This window comes from Cinclus cinclus, chromosome 15, assembly GCF_963662255.1.
Source record: "Cinclus cinclus chromosome 15, bCinCin1.1, whole genome shotgun sequence".
Taxonomy (NCBI): Eukaryota; Metazoa; Chordata; class Aves; order Passeriformes; family Cinclidae; genus Cinclus; species Cinclus cinclus.
The window spans coordinates 15,495,802-15,518,898 of NC_085060.1; the positions used below are offsets into that span (position 1 = coordinate 15,495,802).

The window sequence follows — 23,097 nt, forward strand, 5'->3', positions numbered from 1 at the left end:
CCTACTGAATTTACTTTGGTGTGCGCTGTGTTATGTGGCTTTACTCTTTAAAACAAAAAAAAAAAAAAAAAAAAAGTGGGAGGAGGGTGAAATGTAAATCTCCAAGTTCCCTGCTAAGGAGGTGAAGTCCAGGAGGATGAATCTTTTGAGAATTACAGAAGCTCCATGTCTGTCTTGTCCTGAGGAGCCCTGAACTGGACACAGCACTCAAGCTGTGTCCACCTGGGCTCGCCCAGCTCCCAGACCCCAGGTGGCTCTGCCCTCCAAACCCCAGACAGGGGCACCCCTGCAATCCCCTCTCAGCATCTGAGGGCTGTGGGTCCCATTTCTCAGGAATCCACTTCTGCCATTACACTTGGCTTGGAAACACAGCTCTGGCTTTGGATTCCTCTTCCTTTCTATTCCTTAAGGAATAGAAGACAGGGAACAGGGATCAAGCATTGCCCAAATCCTCCTTTGCTCAAATTTCTACACCAGGCTCTGAATCTTGTGACAAAGAGTAATGCAAAGTTTCCAAGACAAGTTGCTATGCTTTTTATGAGAATGTTAATGTCTATATCCTAAATACTTTCATATATTGAAAAACTGGTTCAACCTTGTATTTACTTGTCACATTTAACCAGGTAAGTCAGGTTTTTATGCTGATTAGAGACCCACAGAACTGGAAACTGTTGCCCGAGCTATTTAAATGTTTTATTCACTAGCTTATTCCACTGCCCTCACGGGGACGGATGCTGGGGGAACTCCCCTCATTGCCCCTCTCGGTGCCCGGGGCAAGAGCGGGGTCCCCCCGCGGTCCCCTCTCGGTGCCCCGGGCAGGAGCGGGGTCCCCCCGCGGTCCCCTCACGGTGCCCCGGGCAGGAGCGGGGTCCCCCCGCCGTCCCCTCACGGTGCCCGGGGCAAGAGCGGGGTCCCCCCGCGGTCCCCTCTCGGTCCCGGGGGCGCGGGGGGGTCTGAGGGGGCGGTGGCGGCTGCGCCTGCTCGGCGCGCGGGGGCGCGCGTGACGTGCGGGGGGAGCGGAACGGGGCCGCGCGCGCTCGCGGCCGCCGCCCGGCCCAGGCTGCGGGCGGAGCGGGCCCAGGCCCGGCCCGGCCCCGGCGCGTCCCGCGGGCCCGGCGCACCCCGGGCCTGCACAGGTGAGCCGGGGCGCGGGCACGGGCACGGTGGAGCCGCGCAGGCCGCGCTCCGGCTCCGCCGCCGCGGTCGCCGCGGGTCGCGGCCGCCCCTGGGCGGGCGGGCGGGGGAGCCCCGGCCGGGCCCGCCGGTGCCGCGGCGGGCGGGTGGTGCGGGCGGGCCCGGCGGCGAAGGGGCCGCGCGGGCGGGCAGAAAATGGCGGAACACAAGATGTCGGCCGGGGCGGGGAGGCCGCGGCTCAGGGCCGTGGGACGGCGTTATCCCGGCCGGGACCGGGTTATTCCCTCCGGGACGGCGATATCCCGGCGCTGTCCCCGCCTCTCGGCCCGCACCGCCGCGGGACACCCGCTCCTTTGTCCCCGCGCTCCCTCCGCCGCCTCCCCCCGCCCCGGCGGCACCGCGGGCGCGCCCGCGCCGGGCACGCGCGGGAGGGAAGGAGGGAGGGAAGCGCCGGGATGCTCCGGGATGGTCCGGGAGCCAACGGCGCCACCGGGCACCGGCAGCCCCGGCCCTGGGGCACCGCCGGCCCGCTCTGCCCGTGGCTTTTTACTACGGGAAGTTTTATTGGTAAAACGTGTAAACGTAATTTTTTTTTCCTATTTATTATTTTGTATTAAGAGCCTTTAGCGCCTTTCAAGCAGAGAGACAAAATCTCCTTCACTGGTTTTGTCTCGCGTTTTACGTGGATTTAGAGCGTAAGTTGTGGTGCTTCCTAGGTGGACACAATAAAAGATTTAAAAATGGATGTGCTGGTTTTTTATATCCAGTTTGTTCTCTGCCAATGCTCTGTGTTAACCTGCACGTTATTTATTAATTAGGGGTTTTCTAATTAAGATTTTTTGCGCAAGCAGGATGTTTCTCATTGCGTTTCTGTCAGTTGCTGCATTAGAATTAGGGGCGGAAAAAATTTAAACCGTCTCATCAGATGAGAATAATTTTTTGTTCTCCAACTTGAATGTTAAGACACTAAATGGTTATTCAGCATCTGGTTCGTATTTTTCAACAGTGTAGAAGTTTATTTATTGTTCCATTTCTCTATGGCTGAGCCTCGTCCTCTTGGTTTAATGCAAATCTCATATGCATTTTGTGAATATTCAAAACACCAGCAGTGCATGATGATGTGTTTTCCTTTGGAGCATGTAAACAAGATGTAAATTATTTAGAAGAAATGCACTATTTTAAAGGAGACATTAAGGGCTGACCATGCAATTAGGCTTCATATGAAAATACACCACCTCAACCTACTGGGAATAAAGGTGTATGTCAACTGGGGAGATGCTTAACATTTCCAGAACCACACAAAATGTATTCCTAAAGCTACATAAATAAAGAGCATGTATTTCAGCTGTAATTGGCGTGTTGTAGTTGGTGTTCTGTAGAAATGTTGTTTATGGTATACACATTTGAAATATGTCAACAATGCCTGGAAGCCAGCACAGGGATTGGGAGTTTCCTTGTCCCCCTGGGAACACCAGTGACACCCTGTTTTTTTCTGGGAAGGGTAGGAATGCTGAAGCATTGGTTGTTATTCCTCCTCCTTAAAATACTTTGCTGAAAATCTTTGCATTTGAAGTGTTTTCTTAAACTCTTGCCAAAATGAAAATATCCCTGGTTATTTTGTGCTAGTTTCTTTAGGAAGAATAAGCTAAGAACAGATCACTGTATATCCTGGGAACCTCCACCAGTTTTTCAGTTGAGTGTTGCTGTTACATGTCCTTAGGTCATTTCAAGCTGCCAGCCATTACCCTTGATTTTAAAAAATGCCACGTGCGGAAGTAATTTACAGTTGTAGTCAGAGAGGTCAGATATCCCTTCTACTCTAAAATTCATTGCTTGTCTCAGCTGAGCCCCATCTAAGGAAGAGCTTTGGCATAAAGAGCTGAAGTAGATTGAAATGAACCTCAGGCTCATTAGAAAGAGAACTGTTATTTTTCAGAAAAGCAGAACCGTTCCAGATACAGACATATTTCAAAAATTTAGCCTTGAGACATTGCTCTGGGAGCCTCAGTGTAGGTTGCATGAAATACTTCATTTTGGGTTGTGATGATAATGTGCATTTTCCTGAGCCAGGATAGCATAAAAAAAAATAGAATGAAAAAATTAATGGAATATTGTAAAGTGAATGTTTTATTGGCTGATGCTAATGAAACACTTTTGCTGTCTTTAAATACCTGGAGGAGAAGAGGAATTGAGGGGAAAAACTTAAGATGTTACAAGTTAGAGAAAGAGGAATGGATAAGTTTGGGATTGAGATAGGGTGTGGAATTGTGGCTTTCTGCCTGATTTCTCCCTTTCCAAAGCCATGATTGGATCTGTCTGTGGCAGTGTGGGTGTGTTACACAGTGTACTACAGGAGGAAGCTGAGAAGAACCACAATTAATCACTGCACTGCATTTTTTTGCTGCTCCCAATAACAAGATTTGCCTGCATATGTGACATGTGAAACTGCATCATCTGCACTGCTGCAACCTGTGAGCAGAACCACCTGAGCTGGGGGCAGCCATGGCCCTTACCCAGGCCTAATTCTTCCAGCAGTAGCAGGAAGGGCTTTTCCTGCTGTCACTGCATTCCTTGATTATCCCAGAGTTGATATAAAAAATAAATTTGTGATTGTGTGGTTGATTGAAGTCCGTCCTTTGTCTGCAGTGAGGGTTTACAGGAACATTCTTCATAGGGTTGGTACAGCTTCAGCAGGGTTGTTGCATGAGTGTCATTATCCATCTCTGATTTTAGAGGATGTTTAAGGGATTACTGGTACCATCCCATAACTCTGGTTCTTTTTCTGGTCCTGTTAACTACCAGGAACATACTCTCTTACTGATAATTTGTTTTCCCTGCAGAAATTTAAATTCAAATTGCAGTCCTACTTTGTATTAAGTTTTTCTGTGTGCTACAATACATAATATAGTTGTGCATCTAATTATTGCATCTGAAAATAAGTTGTTTATTGAGAAGGAAAAGGAGGCTGGCATATTCTCCTGTGATCTCAGATTGATATAAATTAAGATATTTTTTCATATCCATGTACTCTGAAAAGGGATTCTCTGAATGTAAAGGCTGTGGTCAAGAAATGCTAGATAGTGCTCTAATTCTGAAATAGTTAAATGAGCTATTTATGCTCCAGAACTGCATTATATTTTGTCCTAGCAAGGATTCATTAGCTACAGGGAGAATTTGGGTTGGCTGTGGTGATAATTTGGGAGTGATGGAGCATTGCACTGAGGTTCTGGAGCTGCTGTGTGATCCTTACAGTGCTGAAAGAATTTTATTTTGGAGTGGAATTGAGTTAGTAAAATCCTTGCCAACTTTCCTCATGGATAATGTTTGACTTTTTTCGTATTCTTTTCATATTCTTGAATTCAAACCTCCTTGGGGTGGATCAGTGGTTTTTCCTTGCAATTGCAATCCTTGGGCACTTTTGCTGGAGGAGCTCAGGAGTTGTGGGAGGTCCTGGCTCTTCCTGGGCCCCTTGACTCTGCCTTGGAGGTGTCTCAGATTTTGGGTGCTTGTTCCTCCAGCTTGGCTTGACCTTGGCTGGGTTGGCTCTTGAGGTAGAACTCGCTGCAGTGGGGTTGTCAGGTGTGTTCTACCACAAAGTAATTGGAGTTTCCCTCGTAGTTGGGATTTAGATGCTAAGATTTAATGAATTCTTGTGGTGGGGTACTGGTAATTTATTTTATGGGATCTAGGAGAGCAAAAACAATGCTGGTGCTACAAGAGGAAAGCAAGATACTTGGGAGAGTTACCCTTGAAGGATTTGTACTCCCTGCTCCTCTCTGCCATGCTCAGGTCACATAGTTCTGAGCTCTGACTCTATTCACTTCCCACAACTCCTAAAACTTATTTGCTCCCTGTTTCTTTCACTTTTTCTGATTCTTGGATACGAGAGGGCAGGAAAGTATAAGATTTTAGTCTTGTGCAACAGAGATTTTCTTAGGCTTGAGATTTTTTTTTTAACCTGTGAAAGCCTTGAGCTCTTTCAGTGAGTGCTTCTGTGGAGTCACTTTGTCTGCACTGAGAACTTGTGTGAAGTCCTTTGGGTTGCAGCAAATTGCAAAATAATTCAGAATCCCCACACTTCAGTGTTTGGTAGCAATGCTGGAATGCTGATTTTATGCTTCTCTCTTGTGTTTTATGGGAACACTATCAAATGATACATGCTTTTTCCTGCTCTGGAAGTGACTTTGTGTAGCTGTACCTTGTCAGAGAGATTCAGCATTCCCAATTAAATTTACACGTTAAAATTGGTTTGGAAGTTTCTCATATATCCGAATTTTGAAAGAATTGCAAAAATTGATACTCACAAAACAATTCTCCACTTTCTTCTTTGTAGCTCCACACATCCAGAATCACCAGTCTTGATAATTAGTTAATGAGTCTGTACTGGCACCGACAGAACAGAAGCTGCTGTGTGCACAATTGCTAATATTTATTGTTATGCTAAGGTAAAAAAATATAAACCAAAACAGTGAAGTGAATTATGTGAAGTGTTGCTTATGGTTTTCTTGAATTTTTGGGTAAATACTTCACTGTGTCAGTGTAATGCATCAATCCAGTAAAGCTGATCAACACAAGAACACTGTTGAACATAAATTCTTGTTTTTTTGTTTTACTGCAGTTGTCTGTGAATGAGTTTGGCTGAATATGGATCCAGGTGGTGGAAGTCTTGGACTGCAAACACAGGAATCCAAAATGCCTCACACTATGATCATGCAAGATTTTGGTAAACATTTTAACTATTAAAATAATGAGTAAAATCCAGGAGATTATCTTCTCAGGTATTGGGAAGGATCAGGTCTATACCAAGATATTTGCATTTGAATTACAACACTGAATAATGTTAATTTTTTTTTTCTTAATTTTGATAAAAACCATTTTCTTGATTGTTTTCTTTGTGTGTTAAAATAGTTCACTGTGCATTTTTTGTTACGTCTAGAAAAGTAGTCTGCAAATATGACTGGCCAGTCCAGTCTGGCAATGAAAACCAGGTTTCTACCTCGAGCCATTCCTTGTGACATGGCAAGTTGTTGGAAGTTTTACTGTAAATGTTGCATAAAACCGAGTGTTTATTTTAACAAGGCTCCTGCGGTCCAGAGGATGAGTCCTTTTATTGTAACAGCAACTAATGGCTTGTTACCACACTTCCGGTGTCATGCAAGAATTCTGTGAAGGTTCACATTCTAACTGGGAATTTTAAAAAAAAGAGACTGAACTGTAAACTGGCCCTTAGTTTTTAACAGATCCTAAGTTTGGGACTAACTCCACATAATGTCTTGAAGCAGCATCTTTTGTTTATCTTAACTTGTACTGAAGGGCTGCTTTGGACAGTGTTTACCGAGTGAAATGCAAAATGTGGACGTGGAGAAGTAACAGATTTTTACATCTGTGTTTAACTTGTCTAGGTGATAACTCCACTCCTTCGATAAAGCAGTTGCTGGGGCAATAATTGTAACATTTTTCTCCGGGTTCATGGTTGTTCCCTAGTGGCTGGAATGGCTGGCACTGCTCACATCGATGGAGACCACATAGTTGTGTCAGTCCCCGAAGCTGTCCTGGTTTCTGACGTGGTCACGGATGATGGGATAACCCTGGATCATGGCTTGGCAGCTGAGGTGGTGCAGGGGCCCGACATCATCGCGGAAACGGACGTTGTCACCGAGGGCGTCATCGTTCCCGACTCCGTGCTGGAGGCTGACGTGGCCATTGAGGAGGCTTTGGACACCGGTGACCACGTGTTGACTTCTGACCTGATCACAGAAACCGTGCAAGTTCCCGACCAGGTGTTTGTGGCAGACCTTGTCACGGGCCCTGAGGGACACTTGGAGCACGTGGTGCAGGACGCCGTGGCCAGGGCTGACTCGCCCACCATGGTGTCAGAAGAGGTGCTGGTGACCAACTCGGATTCAGAAGCTGTCATCCAGGCAGCTGGCCCTGGCCCTGGCTCCACGGTCACCATCAAAACCGAGGACGACGACGATGGCAAGAGCACATCTGAAGACTACCTGATGATATCTTGTAAGTCCTCAGAGGTAGATGGAAGCAGGAGGGAGCTGAGCTGGAAGTGCTCTGGTGGGGAGAAGTTCTGTAACTGGACTCTTGGAACGCTCAGGGAACAGGCTGGTGCCCAGTTAATTCCTGGTGGCTGGATTTGGGGATTTTGATGCAAAATCACTGGTACAACAAGAAAGAGAAGGACATTGGTGCTGCTGAGTGAGTGGGCGTGTATGTTTGTGTTTCTGAAACTAGATACTCCAGGAAATTTAAGAAAAACACCTTGGAAAGTTAAACATTCCATTTATTTTGAATATGCAACTTTTTTTCTACAGAACACCACAGGTATATTACAGTCCTATGTAGATTCATGTGAAAACAACATACTGGGATTTATCAGGAGAATCCACTAAGAAATAATTTTTTTTTAAGATCTCTAACTCGAAGCTTTCTCGATGTGGCCACAAAATGTCGTTTGTTTAGTGTGCTAAAAATTATAATGGGCATTTCATTGTCTGTTGTGCTGTTCTGGGCTGAACTTGGAAATAAGGGGTTGTGTTCATTAATGGATTGGCTCATTAACACATTCCAGTTCCCACACAGCATCAACTCCATATGATCCTGTTGAAGTTGGCCACTGAAAGAACCTTGGGTACTTTGTGTTTCTTCAGTGCTTACATTATACCCAAGGTACCAGTTGTTGCTGCTACACAAATGTGATAAAATATATTCCAAGTAATTTAAAGTTTTTTACTTCTTCAAATCACTTATCGAAATGTGAGTAGGTCAAAACAGATTTTATTTAGTCAGAAGCAATATGTTAAAAAAAAAGTCAGTGCCAAGTGTGTCAAAGTGTCAGTCTGTTCACAACAAGCTGCATTTATTAAAAATTTCATGACAGAGGATGCATCTTATTTGTGATTATAATGATCTCCCCCTCTTACAGCATTTATGTCCCTTATGCAAAATACATTTTGGTTTTTATTTTCATTCAGTACAGTATGGACAGCAATGATTTTTAAAGCTTTCCATCATTACCGTGTCACTAACAGTCAAAAATAGGGCTTTTTGAAAAATAACTTCAAAAATGAGTCTGTAAAGAAGCAAAAAAGAAATCCTGTGTGCTTTTGTAACGAATGGAATACCATTTTTATAGCCAGTAGTTTCACTGAACAAATTCTTCCTTTCTGACACGGTACTTAGGGTGAGTTTATTCTGTAACTTGTCGCTGTAAGTAGAGTGGTCTTTGGGATTCCTTCTGAGAGAGATGAGTGTGATTGATGCTGATGATCCTGCACTCACACCAGAGCATCTGAAGCTTTCAGTTACCTGATGGCCCCAGTGTCTGACACATTCGTGGTTTTGTCAGTTCTCAAGCTTGGCTTTCACAATGTTTCAAAGCTGTTTTGAGACCTAGATTTCAACAAATTAAATTTTTATATATGTGTAATCATGATGTGCCTGAATAGTCACAGTTGGAAGCTACATTTTTCATCTAGGATTTTGTTTAAAGTAATCATTTAGATAAATTAAGGCAGTCATAGAATCATTTAGGTTGGGAAAGAGCTGTAAGATTATTGAGTTTAATCATTCTCCCACCACTCACCATGTCCCCAAGTGCCACATGCACGTGGCTTTTGAATCCCTCCAGGGATGGGGACTCCAGCACTGCCCTGGGCAGCTGTGCCAGGGCTGTACAACCCTTTCCATGAAGGAATTTTTCCACTGTCCAGCCTGAGGCCGTTCCCTCTCCTCCTTTCCCTGTTCCCTGGAGCAGACCCCAAATCCCTCCTTGGCTGTCCTCTCCTGTCAGGGGGTTGTGCAGAGCCACAAGGTCCCCCCTGATCCCCCTTTTCTCCAGGCTGAGCCCCTTTCCAGCTCCCTCAGCCCCTCCTGGTGCTCCAGCCCCTTTCCTGCTCCATTCCCTTCCCTGGGGTCACTCCAGCCCCTCCGTGTCCCTCTTGTCCTGAGGGTCCCAGAGCTGCCCCCAGCACTGGGGGTGTCCCTGCAGTGCCAGCACAGGGGACAGCACTGCCCTGACCCCCCTGGACACCATTCCTGATCCAAGCCAGCTGCCTTGGGCTTCTTTCCCACCTGGGCACCCCTGGGTTTGTGTCCAGCCCTTTGTAACCAGCACCCCCTGGGCCTTTCCCAGCCTCTCTGCCACAGCCTGGAGCTTGCTGTGGAGTTGTGACCTCAGGGCAGGACCTGGCACTTGTGAACCCCCACAACTGGCCTCAGCCCATGGATCCAGCCTGTCCAGACTTCCCTGCAGAGCTTCCCACCTCCAGCACCAACCCTTCCCCAACTCAGTGTCATCTGCAAAGCTGTTCCCTTCATCTGGATCATTGATAAAGGTCTTTGAGCTCTGTTGTTTCCTAAGTTTTGAGCCTGTGTTGTGCTGGGGATGCCAGCCTGACCCCACAAAGTGTCTGCTGTTGTGTTTTTGTCAGTGGTAATGAATCATTCTTATGCAGTTGTTAATTTTTTTTATTGTTTAAATATTACCCTTGAATTTGTTTTGTTTATAGAGCTAATGTGTTCTGTAGAATAGATGAAGGCCTCAATTTATCAAGCAGGTCAAAACTTTTTATTTACTTATATATATTCAATTGCCAAATGCTGTCAATATTGCTGAAAGTGAATTTTATAGTATTTCATTTGGGGTATATATATACATATATATATATATATGTATATATATATGACTTGAACTGTTTTTGTAATGTAAATCACACCAAAGTGATACTTCTAAAGGATTTCAAACTATTTGGTTGTCTTTTAATGAAATTTAATACCTAAGAAGGTGAGACTTTACATAGAATACCAGATATGCCCTTAGGGAATACCATGAATTGTTCTGTGGAACACATGTGGGGACTACCAAAATATGAGATTATAGGGTATGGAACTGACCGTGGAATTTTAATTTCCCTCATGCTTGTTGGGAGTTACAGCTTGAATAGACAGAACCATAGAATGGGTTGGGATGGAAGGGACTTTACTGGAAGGTGATTTTTCACCATTTTGAGGTGACATTTCCATGTGGATACTTCATGCAATTCTGATAATTGCATTTTCTGTGTAAATACTATTTGGACAATAGTGAGTTTGTCTCGATAGTTGTGTGACTATCTGTGTATAATTTTGTGATTGGAAATTTTCACTGGAAGATTATCACACTTTGCAGATAAATTCAGCTTTTTCAAACCTGCTTTATACAAGCATAGGACTTAAAAAAAATCTATTTTTGATACTTTCACAACACGAATACCACAGGGTGTTCTTGATTCTTTGCTTTAAACCATCAGAACACCTTGATAAAAAGGAATTGAACCCCGAATTCAGTGGTGGGCCCCTGACCCCAGCCCTGTCAGAGTGAGGTGGAGCTGGTGAGCAGCACACCCCGTGCTGCAGGGGCACAGTGGAGCTGAAGCCTCCCCTCTTTTGTTTTTCAGGTTTGCGATATTCAGACCCACAGCGGGTTGCCAGCCCCCGCTCCGCGTGCCGGCCCCATGCACTATTCTGGTGACCTCAGAGCCACCACTGACCCACACTGGAGCTGGCCCGGGGGTAAGGTACTGTGCCACCAACACCTCCTTTTTAGTGTCTTACGCTGTTGCCTCATTTGCTAAACGTTTTAGGATTCCTACTCCTCTATTTGAACCTATGGGACTTAAGTAGATCAGACATTAGAAAAACCCGGAGAATTGTCAAAGCTGGGACTTACCTTGCCCTCGTGTTGCTCCTCTGGTGGCTGTGGCATCACCAGCATAGTGCATGTGAGGCATCACATGGATTGGGAGCTGGCAATCCACGGTGAATCTGGACATCACACACCTGAAAACAGCCAAGCCAGGTAAGTTTAACACTGGGAGTGTGCTGAGTTTTCCTTTAAAGCTTGTTCACCCGGGAAGATTCAGCATCTATTTATGGACGTTCTCTGTTGTGTGTTTGCAGTTTATTTTAAGGCATCAGATAATAACATGTAGTGCTTCTGGTGGGTGAGTCAGAGCTGGAAGACACTTTGATATTCCATTGACAGAAAGAAAGCAAGTATTCCCTGTTTCCCTGAGCTATCCCTGGGAAAAGCAGCACAGAATTTAGCACTGATGGGTTAGCAGTGATTGAAGGCATCTTACTTAGACAACAGAATATTTTCATGAGCTGTTCTAAAAAACAGTAATATTTTGGAACCTGACGAAGATTGCTTGTCTTGCTGTGTTGTTTCCCTCTTCCTTGAATCTGTTTAAAAGGTAGATGGAAGCCTTGAGATTTACTTCAGATAAGACAGGACTTAAAGCAAAAGTAATTGCCAGTTCAGTGTGTTTTGTATTTGAAACAAAAAGCAACACCTTACAGATAACAGTCTATATTGATACAATTTTCTCAGCCCAGATGATATTTTCCAAATTTTGCTGTATTACACATTTGCTTCTTTAGAAATGTGATCCAGAGGCCCTGGATACCCAAACTTCCTGTTAGGTTTCCATTTTTTTTTTAGCTTAAATTGTAAAGAGTGATTTTTTTTTGGAGAATACACAGGATGGTTAATAGTGTAGAAGCAACCACAAATGTTAAAAATACTGTTCTAAGTTTGTCTCTCTAAAACAGGACTCCCTATTTTTAAAGGATATTGACGTTTTGGGGGCTTTACAGGCAATATTAAAACACAGTATGTGAGTGTTCATGCTATAGTCATGTTTTGGGGTTTTCTTTTGCTGAAAACATTCTTACAAAAATTGTAAAATTCCTCATTTTTTCCCTTTATGTAATGTTTATTTCATTGTAGTGGATGTCCTGGTAACTATCTAAAATGGTGGGATTTTTTCTTACAATATTTCACCAGCCCCATAGTGGTGCACAGTCACTGTCACATAATACTAGTTAAATAGTTGGAAATTTCTCCATAAAGAAAACTTCCTGTCACATATGTGCTAAGTCCCCTGTTCAGCAGGAAGTTGCTGTTGTTGAGTAACTTCCCAGGAGAGAAATACTTAACTTCTGTTAAACTGGTAACATGTTATGTTTATAAAAAAAAAAATTTAGAAAAAAATGGTGTTTCTTGAATTGTAGATTTGAAAAGGACTTTTATTACCACCTCCCATTCTAAACTGGCAGGGTTTGCAAGCTTTGAAACTCTCTTTTTGACAGTCATAGAGCTGGGTATATAATCCTTCCTTGTACTGGGAATACCTGCAGTCCTTCCAACACTCACACATGCAGTGGGAATGGTATTGTATTAAATTAAACTTATATTTATCATTTTCCAGAGCATGCATAAGAAAGTTTTATAAATGTTAAAAGCCTTGCAGGAAAAATTCTTTAATAGATTCATGCTTAGTAAACGTGTGGAAATACTTATTCCAAGATGAGGGAATTTCAGCATCTCCAATTTTCTCTCTACTGACAGCCCCATTCTGGCAGCATAAAAAATGTCAATTAGCAGGTGCAGTAACACTCCCACAGTGGATATAAAGGGGTTTAATGGCCTGGTGCTGGGAAAGTTGAGTGTCAGAGGAATATTGCAGGTTCTCTGCAATGTTTGTGCTCTGACTGTTCCCAGTGTCCTGCCAGCTCACACAAACATCAGGCCTCACGTGTCAGGCTCTCTCTTGCTAAGGTGTTGATGTTCCTGGCATTGATTTAAGTAGAGATTTAGAAAGTTTTTGTAATTAAAAGAGCAAAAACTCTCTTCCTGAGGAATGGTTTTTTTCCTGATGCATGTTTGATACTTTTTCAGCAATGGAATTAATCCATTAGTTACCAAAAAAAAACCTGAAGCCCCACTAAACAGCTAAACCAGTGCTTTTAAAATGTTTTCCAAAGATGTTTTGGGTTATAGAGCCTGGTGCTGATAACAGCAAGGCTGTGGGATCAATCCCCATATGGATCATTCACTTAAGATTTGGACTTGATGATCCTTGTGTGTCCTTTCCACCTCAGAATATTAATTTTCATCGAAGTATAGGCTTCACAGAGATTGTAAAACAAAACCAGATATTTACTTGTACTTACCTACATTTTTTCCAGTTCTGTCCTCAGTAACTCTGTACTCACCTGGTGCAGTCCAGGATTTGTGAATAGAAATGAGGTTTCCCAGTTCTGTGAGCTAGGTAGTTGTCTGTGGAATCCTGTCCATGAGTGGGAAGGGTTTACTTTGGGGTTGCTGGGGTGGATTCCCACTCCCCTGCTGCAGGAGAGGCACCTTCTCCTTCCCACCTTTCATGACTGTCCCCAGTTTTAAAGGCTTAAAGTGAGTCCAGTTTAGCCCAGTGCTCAAGGGGGTTAAAGCAGCTCTTGGGAGCAGCCACCTGTGTCCTGGGAGCAGGAAACTGGGAGGGGACTGGGGAGCACTGCAGCCATCCCAGGTAAGCCAGCTTTTCCCAGGGATCAGAGCCTCAGCATCCCCGTGGAGTCAGGAAGCTCTGCTGTTAGCTCAGTGTTCATTTTAAGGAGTTTTTCTTTGCTTAGTGCACACATACTTTAATGTTACGTGTGCAGTAAGATGCTGTTTCCCTGCAATGCATTTCATTCAGATTTTGTCTACGTTTTGTGGGATTCTCCTCTATTTAGAGGACTTCAGTGGGCGTTCAGCACTGCACAGGTTTGTGCTGACCATCTGCACAGGAGCTACATTTATCCTCAGTGAGAAGTGTGTTGGTACATACATCTGTCAGAGAGATGCTGAGTTCAGTGCCCTCTGTGTTTGTGTTGCCAGTTTGAGGTGTATCTATGGTCATCTCTGTGAATGCCCTTTTTATCAAAATACATTGCTGTTAATAGTTCGGATGTATTTTTTTTTTTTAAGAAATTAAATGAACATTTTGAATGTAAACCAAATAATCAGTGAGTGAGTTGTGTCAAGAATGAGAATTCAATCTCTCATAGTTGTATTTGGATTTATTGTCACTGCATCTTTTAATCAGTTGTATATCATGCATTAATCTTCATTAATATGTATGTTTCCAAGTGATAAAGTGGATAAAATCATTATTTCTTTTAGGGAGAAGATACAGTCAGATTTTTGATGCACACTTGTTTAGCTGGGAATATACTCCAATATACATCATGCTTCACAAGAGTTTCAGCCACTAAATTTTAGTCACTGTGCATCTGAGTGAAACTTTTAAGAACTATTAGAGTGTAACAGACAATTCTGGGTTAATTTTTAACAGTTTTGTATGGATATTTAATTTTAATTATTGATAAATTTTTGCTTTCTAAGAGTAGTAGTTTCAGCCATAACAGTTACCTCATTTCCTTTGATGACAAGCTCCCTCTTGTGTCCTTCATTCTGTAATTCCTGCTGTGTTTCCTGAGTTGCAATAAAATACTGAACTTCTGGAATCTCTTTTAAATTTCTTGAGATGAGCTGCTTTTAAAGGTCACTTATGAGTACAAACCTTTCCTGTGCATGGGGAGAATAGTGGAGAAAGTCATGCTACTGATTGCTTTGACTTCTAAAAATGTGTTTGAACCTCATTATTATTCTCTTCTCTTTGCAGTGGATGATGTTGGAGAGAAATTGGACCATATAGGAAGCACTCCCTTGAAGATCAGTACTGAGGTGACAAATGATGATGTTGCTAAGGACGATGGCTTTGGTTCAGAAGTTATCAAAGTCTACATATTTAAAGCTGAAGCTGAAGATGATGTTGAAATAGGTACCGTGAAATGCTCTTTATGTTTCTGGGTCTTTTAGTTTGCTCTTCATTCCACGTAATCCAGTGACTGGAATTTTGTAGGACGTGGCGTTTGTAGAGGCTGCCCAGATGCAGCAAATGCTGGGTGTGGATTAGTCTCGAGTTCTTTTTTGACTGGCAGGGCTATGTTCAGGCAGCCAAAGCCCAAATGTGGAAGTGGCTGCGTGTCTGCAGCTGTTTTTTCAGCTGCTGCTTTTCTCTGACTTTGCAAAACACAAGTGTGTCAGCACAGCAAGAGCCTCTGGAGTGGATCCCTTTTGTTGGCGGGAGCCTTTGGTGGCCTTTGCAGAGAGGGAGGATTTTTGGGGCTGCAGGTGAACCAAGGGACTCAGAATTGTCTGCAGTTCCCTTTCCCCACAGACTGACCAGCAGTGCCCGTGCTCTGAGGGGATGCACAACTCACCCGTGTCTGTTCCTGAAAGGCAGAATGGAGCTGAAACCTCTGGATCATTCCCAGGCCCTGTTCCCAAAATGCAGTTTGTTCCTCTGGGGCTGGGCTGCCAGTCGCAGGGACAGAAGGGACAGACTGCTTGTGCAGCTGCAGGGAGAACCAAAATCTCTGGTGGCTGAGGAGTAATTCCTAGAAGGAGTGTTCTCTGAGCTGCTGTCAGGGAGGTGGTCCCAGCAAGTCAAAAAAATACTTGGATCTGAAATTAATCTTACCAATGGTTTTGTTGACATTGACTTAATGTGTGTAACTTCTTTTTGTTCAAGGTGGGACAGAAATTGTCACCGAGAGTGACTTTCACAATGGCCATTCTGTAGCTGGAGTCATTGAACAAGGAGGTGTTGGGAGAATGCAGCGAGAAAAAATGGTTTACATGGCTGTTAAGGACTCTTCTCAGGAAGATGAAGATATTAGTAAGCATAACAAGAAACATTCTTGTTTCTTAATCTGTTTGTACACCCATATAGCCATCATTTTCAAGGACATTGTAATTTTTTTTCTGAAGGATTCTTCAACCTGAAGTAGTAGAAAACTAAGCTCATCTTCCTTAAAAATGAAAAGCAGGCTATAATTATTTTAAAGTGATGTGGATAATGCACTTTGTGCATACTGTGTGCAGTCATTTCATTATTTGTATTCAATATAACATGTCCATGGATGAAGTTAATGAGGTTAGCCAAACTTCGTATTTTTTTTGTTTTCCTACTGTGAATTAAGTAGCTTTCTGACAAAGTGGCAAATGTCATCAGTTGCAAATTCATGAGTTTGTGTACTGGAAATCTTGTGTTTTGGATTAATATTTATTGATACGTGTTTTCTCTCTTTAAGGAATATCTGAATAAGCAATGATCCCCTAAATGCCAAAGGAAGAAAATTAATTTATAATGGGTATCAATTAGAGCGAGAGCAAATTAAATGAAGGTAAAGTTAGGAAAGGCAGAATAAAATTAAAGATTTATTCTCCCTCTCTTCATCCAGGCTGTACTGAAATAGCAGATGAAGTTTATATGGAAGTTATTGTAGGGGAAGAAGAAGCCACATCCCTTCCAGACACCCAGCTTGAGGACTCTGGCGTGAATAAAACGTTTGTCCCCGTTGCTTGGGCTGCTGCTTACGGTAGGAGCCTGTGCTTCTTTCCTGAAAATCCCTGCCATGATTTCCTCCCTCATCCAGCTGCCAGCATCTCTGGGATGACCTCACCTTGTTCTTGGGGCTTGGAAACAGCTCCTGATCTCTGCCATCCAGTGGTTGCTTTCATGGAGTAGAAAGGAAAGCTTGTTAGGAGAAGTTTGATTTTGTTTCAGATCCCAGCTCAGATGTACGTGGGGTTTGATGCTTAATGTTGGAAACTTTAAACATCAAGAACAGCCTTAAGTGTTTTACATTAGTAGGAGGAAGGGGGAAAGACTGTAAAAAGGGAATAGTGGGAATAAATGTGTAAATATGTTCCTAATAATTTCACTTTATATACGTGTTTTAAGCCTGTTAGTCCTTCAGGTGAGAAACAGAAAATTGATTTGTTTTCAAATACTGGAAGTGTCTTAGGATATATTGTGAATTCTGTCTATTCTTTTGTATAAGTTCCTTGGGTTGTGGTGTGTTAAATGTTTGTTAAGAGGGTACCAAATTATCCATAGTTTCTGTTTCAATTAATTAAGCAAGTTAGTGACATTTCTTTGGTGTGTAATGAGAGCCCAAGAGTTGGGCTGGTGAAGTGCTTCAGAACCACAGAGCTTTGGCACAAAGCAGCAAATACTTCCAGTGCAAAATGAGGAATGTGCTCCTGAGGTATTCCTTGTGCATCTCCAAAATTCCATTGTGCTGAGAGGCTGATAAGGGCCAAGTCCTCTTATCTGCCTGCTTCTACTCCAGACAGATAACGTGCTTCCATCTCAGGAGCAAAGTGTGCACTTCAGATAACCTCTGCATTGCTATCTGAGGGGATAGATGAGGTTAAAAGTTTGCAGAAACAAGCATATTAATAATGGGAAGCAGGAGAACCAGCAGGGTAAGCATGCAAACACAGATGGGGTGGATATTAACTCCTCCCAGAGACGGGATTTTTGTCTCCTGAGGCTCATGATTACACAACACCGAGCTGCACATCTCCACTTGGATAGTGTTAACCTGTTACTTATTAGCTAAGTTAGTTTTCTCTCATTATAAGACTTTCAAAAGCAGCTTCTTTGAAAATAATATTATTTTCTAATGACTAAAATACCATTTTCTGCAGGAGATGAAAGAAGGCTTCCCCGAAGATACGAAGATGGTCAAGCGGCAGGTGAGAGCTTTTAACAGCTTTAAAACTAAAACTGGCTTTGGAAAACTAGACATTTCTGTGTCAGTGCTTCTAATCAGAGATGCAAAGAATGAGCCATAAATTAGATATTGAAGGGCTCCACAGTCTTTTTCTACTGTTTTGAATGAGAACAGTTCTAGATATCTGTAGGCCTTTGGAGGGGGTGGGGAAGTTGGGAGGCACTGCCAAGTTTGTAATGTAGTTTTGCAGACAGAAAAGAGATAATGCAGTTGTTGAGAAGTAAAAACAAGTTAAATAAAAATCAGTATTTTTAGAAATTAGTCCGTGTTTAAGCAATCATAAACAATCATTAAACAGTTTTTAAACTTTTAAACTTTGCCAGGAAAGACAGATAGCAGTTCCTATTAGCACACTTCTTTTTAATGTATGTTGGTAGTAGAGGAATGGGCAATGATTGTTTTTAAAAAGTAGATTATGCTGCTGTGCAATTCCAGTCATCAGTCCCAAAGAAACAAGTTGTTTAAGGTTTTTTATGGTGTCTAATTTTTGTTTCTAGGAAATAACTTGGATACACGATTAGAAAACAAAAACGGTAATGCAACACAGTACCTGCAGATTTGTGATAGCATTAGCACTAATAGAGTGCTCAAACAAAAAACCAAGAAAAGGAGGAGAGGAGAGGCCAGGCAATGGCAAACAGGTAAACACTGGATGGTTACGGTATTGTCATGGAGTGCCACTTACTCCTGTCCTATTCCTTTTCTCTTTTTTAAGCTGATACAGAATTAAAAGCTATAAATGATGATTTGCGTATTTCCTGTGTCCTTCCCCCCTCCAGTTCTGTGCCTAGAAAATGTCATATTTTGCTATTCAGAGTCAGTACACTCAGGGCTGATGCAATTCATTGGAATGTTGCAAGCTATTAAAAAGTACCCATGGCTATATTCAGTGCACATGTGATATTCCTGATCTGTTTGAGCAGTTTCTAAAACAGAACTATATAAACTATAGGTGCTGTGGATTGGTTGTTTTTAAACTACTGAGCCACTCTCTCTCTCTCTGCTGCAAGTGTAAGTGCATGAATCTGAACAGCACTTGGCTGATTTAAAAGTTCTTGATCAGTAAATGTGTTTCCTTCGTAACTTGTTTTTGTTTGTTCAAAAACAGCTGTTATAATAGGTCCTGATGGACAGCCCTTAACAGTTTACCCTTGTCATATTTGTGGGAAAAAATTTAAATCCAGAGGATTCTTGAAAAGGCATATGAAGAACCACCCCGATCATATGATCAAGAAGAAATACCAGTGTACAGACTGTGACTTTACAACCAACAAAAAAGTAAGTTTCCACAATCATCTGGAAAGCCATAAACTTATAAATAAAGTTGATAAAACGCACGAGTTTACAGAGTACACGAGAAGATACAGAGAGGCGAGCCCGTTGAGTTCCAATAAACTCATCCTGAGGGACAAGGAGCCCAAGCTCCACAAGTGCAAATATTGTGACTATGAGACTGCAGAGCAGGGGCTGCTCAACAGGCACCTGCTGGCAGTCCATAGCAAGAACTTCCCTCATGTGTGCGTGGAGTGCGGGAAGGGCTTCCGCCACCCCTCGGAGCTGAAAAAGCACATGAGGACCCACACGGGGGAAAAGCCATACCAGTGTCAGCACTGCGTGTTCAGGTGCGCTGACCAGTCCAACCTGAAAACTCACATCAAAACCAAACACGGCACCGACCTGCCCTTTAAATGTGAGCACTGTCCCCAGGCCTTCGCCGACGAGAAGGAGCTGCAGCAGCACATCGAGCTCTTCCAAGGGCATAAGACTCACCAGTGTCCCCATTGTGACCACAAGAGCACCAACTCCAGTGACCTGAAGCGACACATCATTTCAGTGCACACCAAGGATTTTCCCCACAAGTGCGAGGTGTGCGAGAAAGGCTTCCACCGGCCCTCGGAGCTCAAAAAGCATAGCGAGACCCATAAAGGGAAAAAGATCCACCAGTGTAGGCACTGTGACTTCAAAACCTCCGACCCTTTTGTGCTCAGTGGGCACATCCTCTCCGTGCACACCAAGGACCTGCCCTTTAAATGCAAAAGGTGTAAACGGGGCTTCAGGCAGCAGAACGAACTGAAGAAGCACATGAAGACCCACAGTGGCAGGAAGGTGTACCAGTGCCAGTACTGTGAGTACAGCACCACGGACGCGTCGGGCTTTAAGCGCCACGTCATCTCCATCCACACCAAAGACTACCCCCACAGGTGTGAGTACTGCAAAAAGGGCTTCCGCAGGCCCTCCGAGAAAAATCAGCACATAATGAGGCACCACAAAGAGGCCATAATGTGATAGGTGAGCTCCGGAAGGAAGCGGTGTTAGAAACTGTGATATGCTAATTGGGGAAAAAAATAAATCTCACGAACTGTTTCTCCTGGTTTCAAAGCTTGATATTAAACCATAACTTTACATTCTTTGTATTAAAAGTCTTAAAAAAAGTATTAGGGTTGGCAGGGGATCTCATAGTCCTATGATTGTTGCTGATCAGAACCTAAAGAGCACTAGAGAATGCAGAGGATGGATGAATGTCTTAAACTTGCAAAAAGATGGATGAATGTCTCCAAGTGAACAGTATTTGCCATTGCTGAGTCTAGAGGACAGGGCAGAGCTGGTTGTGTGACCCATTCTGTCAGTCCCAACGTGTGTCTCCAGTAAGGAAACAGATCCCTGGTGGGGTGAGCTACAGAGGGTTTGCAAAGGAGCCCCTTGTTCACTTCTTGTGCAGTTTGGAACGGGGAGTTTTAGTCAGACACTTCATCACAACGTTTTCAGCTGTGCCTAGAAACTGAATTCCAGAGCAGGCGAAATTGGGGGGTGTGTCCCTGGTTCGGTTTTTGGTTTGTTGGTTTGTTTTGGTTTTTTTTAAACATTTCATAGGGAAACTTTTTGGTTTCCTTTATTAGTTTAGGTCCAAGAAGCATTTTTTTACTGGTTTTCAAAGCTGCTAACCTATTTTATTGCAGGATATGATGTTTAAAATAGAGCATTATGTTATGGTCTCAGAGGTGGTGTTCTGGTGCTAGGGTTAAAGATGTATATGTATATAATTTCCCTTTTTTTACCTGAAACTACAGTTGAATGTTGTTCAGTATGGCACATATAACAAAATTAACTTTGAATTTGATTTTTTTTTTTAAGGATAAAAATGGATGCAGCTCATAGTGTTGTGACTCAACACTAATTGTTTTCCTTGCTACTTTAAAGTCTTCTCTAAAAAGAATATTAAAAACAGTTGAAAACTGTAGGGTTTTTTAATTAAAATATAAAGTACTTAGAGGTTCTTTAGGGCAGTCTTCTTAACAGGTATGACAGTTACTGTCCTATCTCCTAATATGAAATTTTCCATATAGACATTAAATTGCACCTTTTAATGATTCTTTTAAAAAAAGATCTATACCATGCTATAAACATGCATTTTCAATCTGTAAGAAAGTATATATGCAGTATTTAACCAGAAAAATCTGCTGCCACTAGAGTTTGGAGGTGGATCTTGAGTTTACAGTGTATACATTTGAAATATGCATCCCTTTAAAAATGCTTTGTGTTAGCATGCTGCAAATCCAATGGCGCTTATATAACGAGCTGGTCTAGGGCTATTTAATGAAAAACCTGGTCATAAATGTTATGCATATAATGTGTATTTTTTACTTTTTTTAGTTGCTTCATGTTTGCACACAGCTGTTCACATGAGAAATTGTAACTTCATGCTATATTGTGGCTTTGTGTTCCAGATAATGTTCATATTTTGTTTTTGCACCAGATGAGAATCAGTTCCTTGAGAATAAATTTTTTTTATATTTCTAAACTTGAGAAAGTTAAAATTTGGGAAATCTCTTAGACAAATAAGTGTTTTATGTGGCTGTAAAAAATGATGTACACGCTGTAAAATAAGATTGTCACTGTTCTGTGGGATTATTATTTCTAAATGTGTTACTCATCGTAACGGGCATACAATAAAATGCATCTCTTGCACTCCAGATTTTTTGGAGTTTCCTTTTCATTGATGGTGTTTAGGAAAGTCCCATTCTCTGTAAATTTTCCTGATGTTTTTAATTGCATTATTCACTAATTAATATGTAATCACATTTCAAGTAAACAGGTTACTGCAGGTCTATTTATCAGACTGTTGAGGAGAGAACACTGGGTTTGATTTAACCCTTTGGACTTACAGGTAATGAATTTGTGTTTGTTCTGCTTATTTCTAAAATAGTCATCAAATGTGATACTGACATTCCTTTGATTTCTTTTTTCCTTTAAGAGAACAAAAGACTTCTTAAATATCTTGGGAAAACACAGGTAGGTTTTTGTCTTTTTACCTGTGTAATAGAACAGCTTGCAGAATGAAATACTGAAAGCACTGCTATCCAAAATTCCCTCTCTTTTTAGAATACATGAATTACAGCATCAGTAACAGATTAAAAAGCTAAAGAAGATCATGTGCTCTTAAATGAACCCCTCATGGAGGATTTCCAGCAGGCTTTGAGCCACTGAACTCACAGCTTTTGCAGAAATTAAGCAGACAGGAATGAATTCATCTGGGTTGTGTTGCTGCTTTTCTTGCATGCCCAGCAGTCAGAAGGGAAAGAAAATCTAAGTGATTTAAAGCTGTGGATTTCTGACAGTGTCAGTGCTTTGTTCCTGAGTGTTATTTTGAATACATGGACTGAAAGAGTTTCTTCGTAGCCTGAAGATGATCCCTGACTCTGCCCATGGCTGTGCTGGCTCATTTTTCCACCCTGCAGACAGACCAAATAATCAGGTAATTAATTGTTCTGCATCAAAGCAGGAGGTCAGTTGCTGTTCTTGACATAAGATTTTATTAGGAAGTGGTGTTTTAAATCTTCTGAAATGCAAGGATAAAATGCTACCTGAATCCTCAGCAGTTTGAGGGACAGTTTCCAAATCCTTCTCAGTGTCCTTTCCCAGGAAATATTTGAGAGCTGTGACAGGTCGGGGTGCTTAAGCAACCAGAGCCTCACAAAGGTGTGCAGGGCTCACAATGCTCTGAAATGTCAGATCTGTTTGGTACAGCTTTTTACTGGGCTGGCAGGTGCAGTTAAAAGTGATTCATATCCTGATCACCAGCTGTGTTTTTTTTTCCTCAGGTTTCAACTGCCCACAATTAAAGGTAATAAATTAGAGGAAAAAACATGGAAGAGCTGCAGCAGAACTCTGGAGGTAAAGGTGAGGTGCTAGGTGTGGGCTGGTGGCTGCTGGAGTTGTCAGGGACTTACCACCCAGGGCTCTCCTTGGCTTTTATTTTACAGCTGAGGCAGAGAAACTTCAACACTTCAAAAAGGTCAGTCAAAACAAAGAAGACAAGTTTTCTCCTTTTCACTGCAAAACAAGACTCTGCATTCTGGCAGATAAAGACAGGGCAGAATGTATGTTGTTGCAATTATATAAAGTAAATAGCGTCTGACTTTTTTGTAATTTGTTCCTGGAAAAAAATGTTGAAGTCTTAGTGGACCTTCTTGAAATTGAGGTGGGAAATGAGCTAAAGTA

At 42.5% G+C, this 23,097-nt stretch overlaps 1 protein-coding gene across 1 annotated transcript; it reads left to right on the top strand.

Moving 5' to 3' along the window:
* Nucleotides 1–1,051: 1,051 nt before the first annotated feature.
* Nucleotides 1,052–21,534, top strand: ZNF711 (zinc finger protein 711). The gene is made up of 9 exons (XM_062502670.1): nucleotides 1,052–1,136; nucleotides 5,753–5,857; nucleotides 6,619–7,149; nucleotides 14,634–14,792; nucleotides 15,546–15,692; nucleotides 16,258–16,395; nucleotides 17,513–17,560; nucleotides 18,096–18,239; nucleotides 18,707–21,534. The coding sequence occupies exons 2-9, from the start codon at nucleotides 5,779–5,781 to the stop codon at nucleotides 19,882–19,884; spliced, it is 2,424 nt and encodes an 807-aa protein (XP_062358654.1). The 5' UTR covers nucleotides 1,052–1,136; nucleotides 5,753–5,778; the 3' UTR covers nucleotides 19,885–21,534.
* Nucleotides 21,535–23,097: the final 1,563 nt, after the last annotated feature.

Coding starts and splice junctions, on each gene's coding strand:
- ZNF711 (XM_062502670.1), top strand. CDS start 5,779: ATGGATCCAGGTGGTGGAAGTCTTGGACTGCAAACACAGGAATCCAAA. Junction 5,858..6,618: donor TATGATCATGCAAGATTTTG/GTAAACATTTTA, acceptor GTTGTTCCCTAG/TGGCTGGAATGGCTGGCACT. Junction 16,396..17,512: donor TGCTTGGGCTGCTGCTTACG/GTAGGAGCCTGT, acceptor CATTTTCTGCAG/GAGATGAAAGAAGGCTTCCC.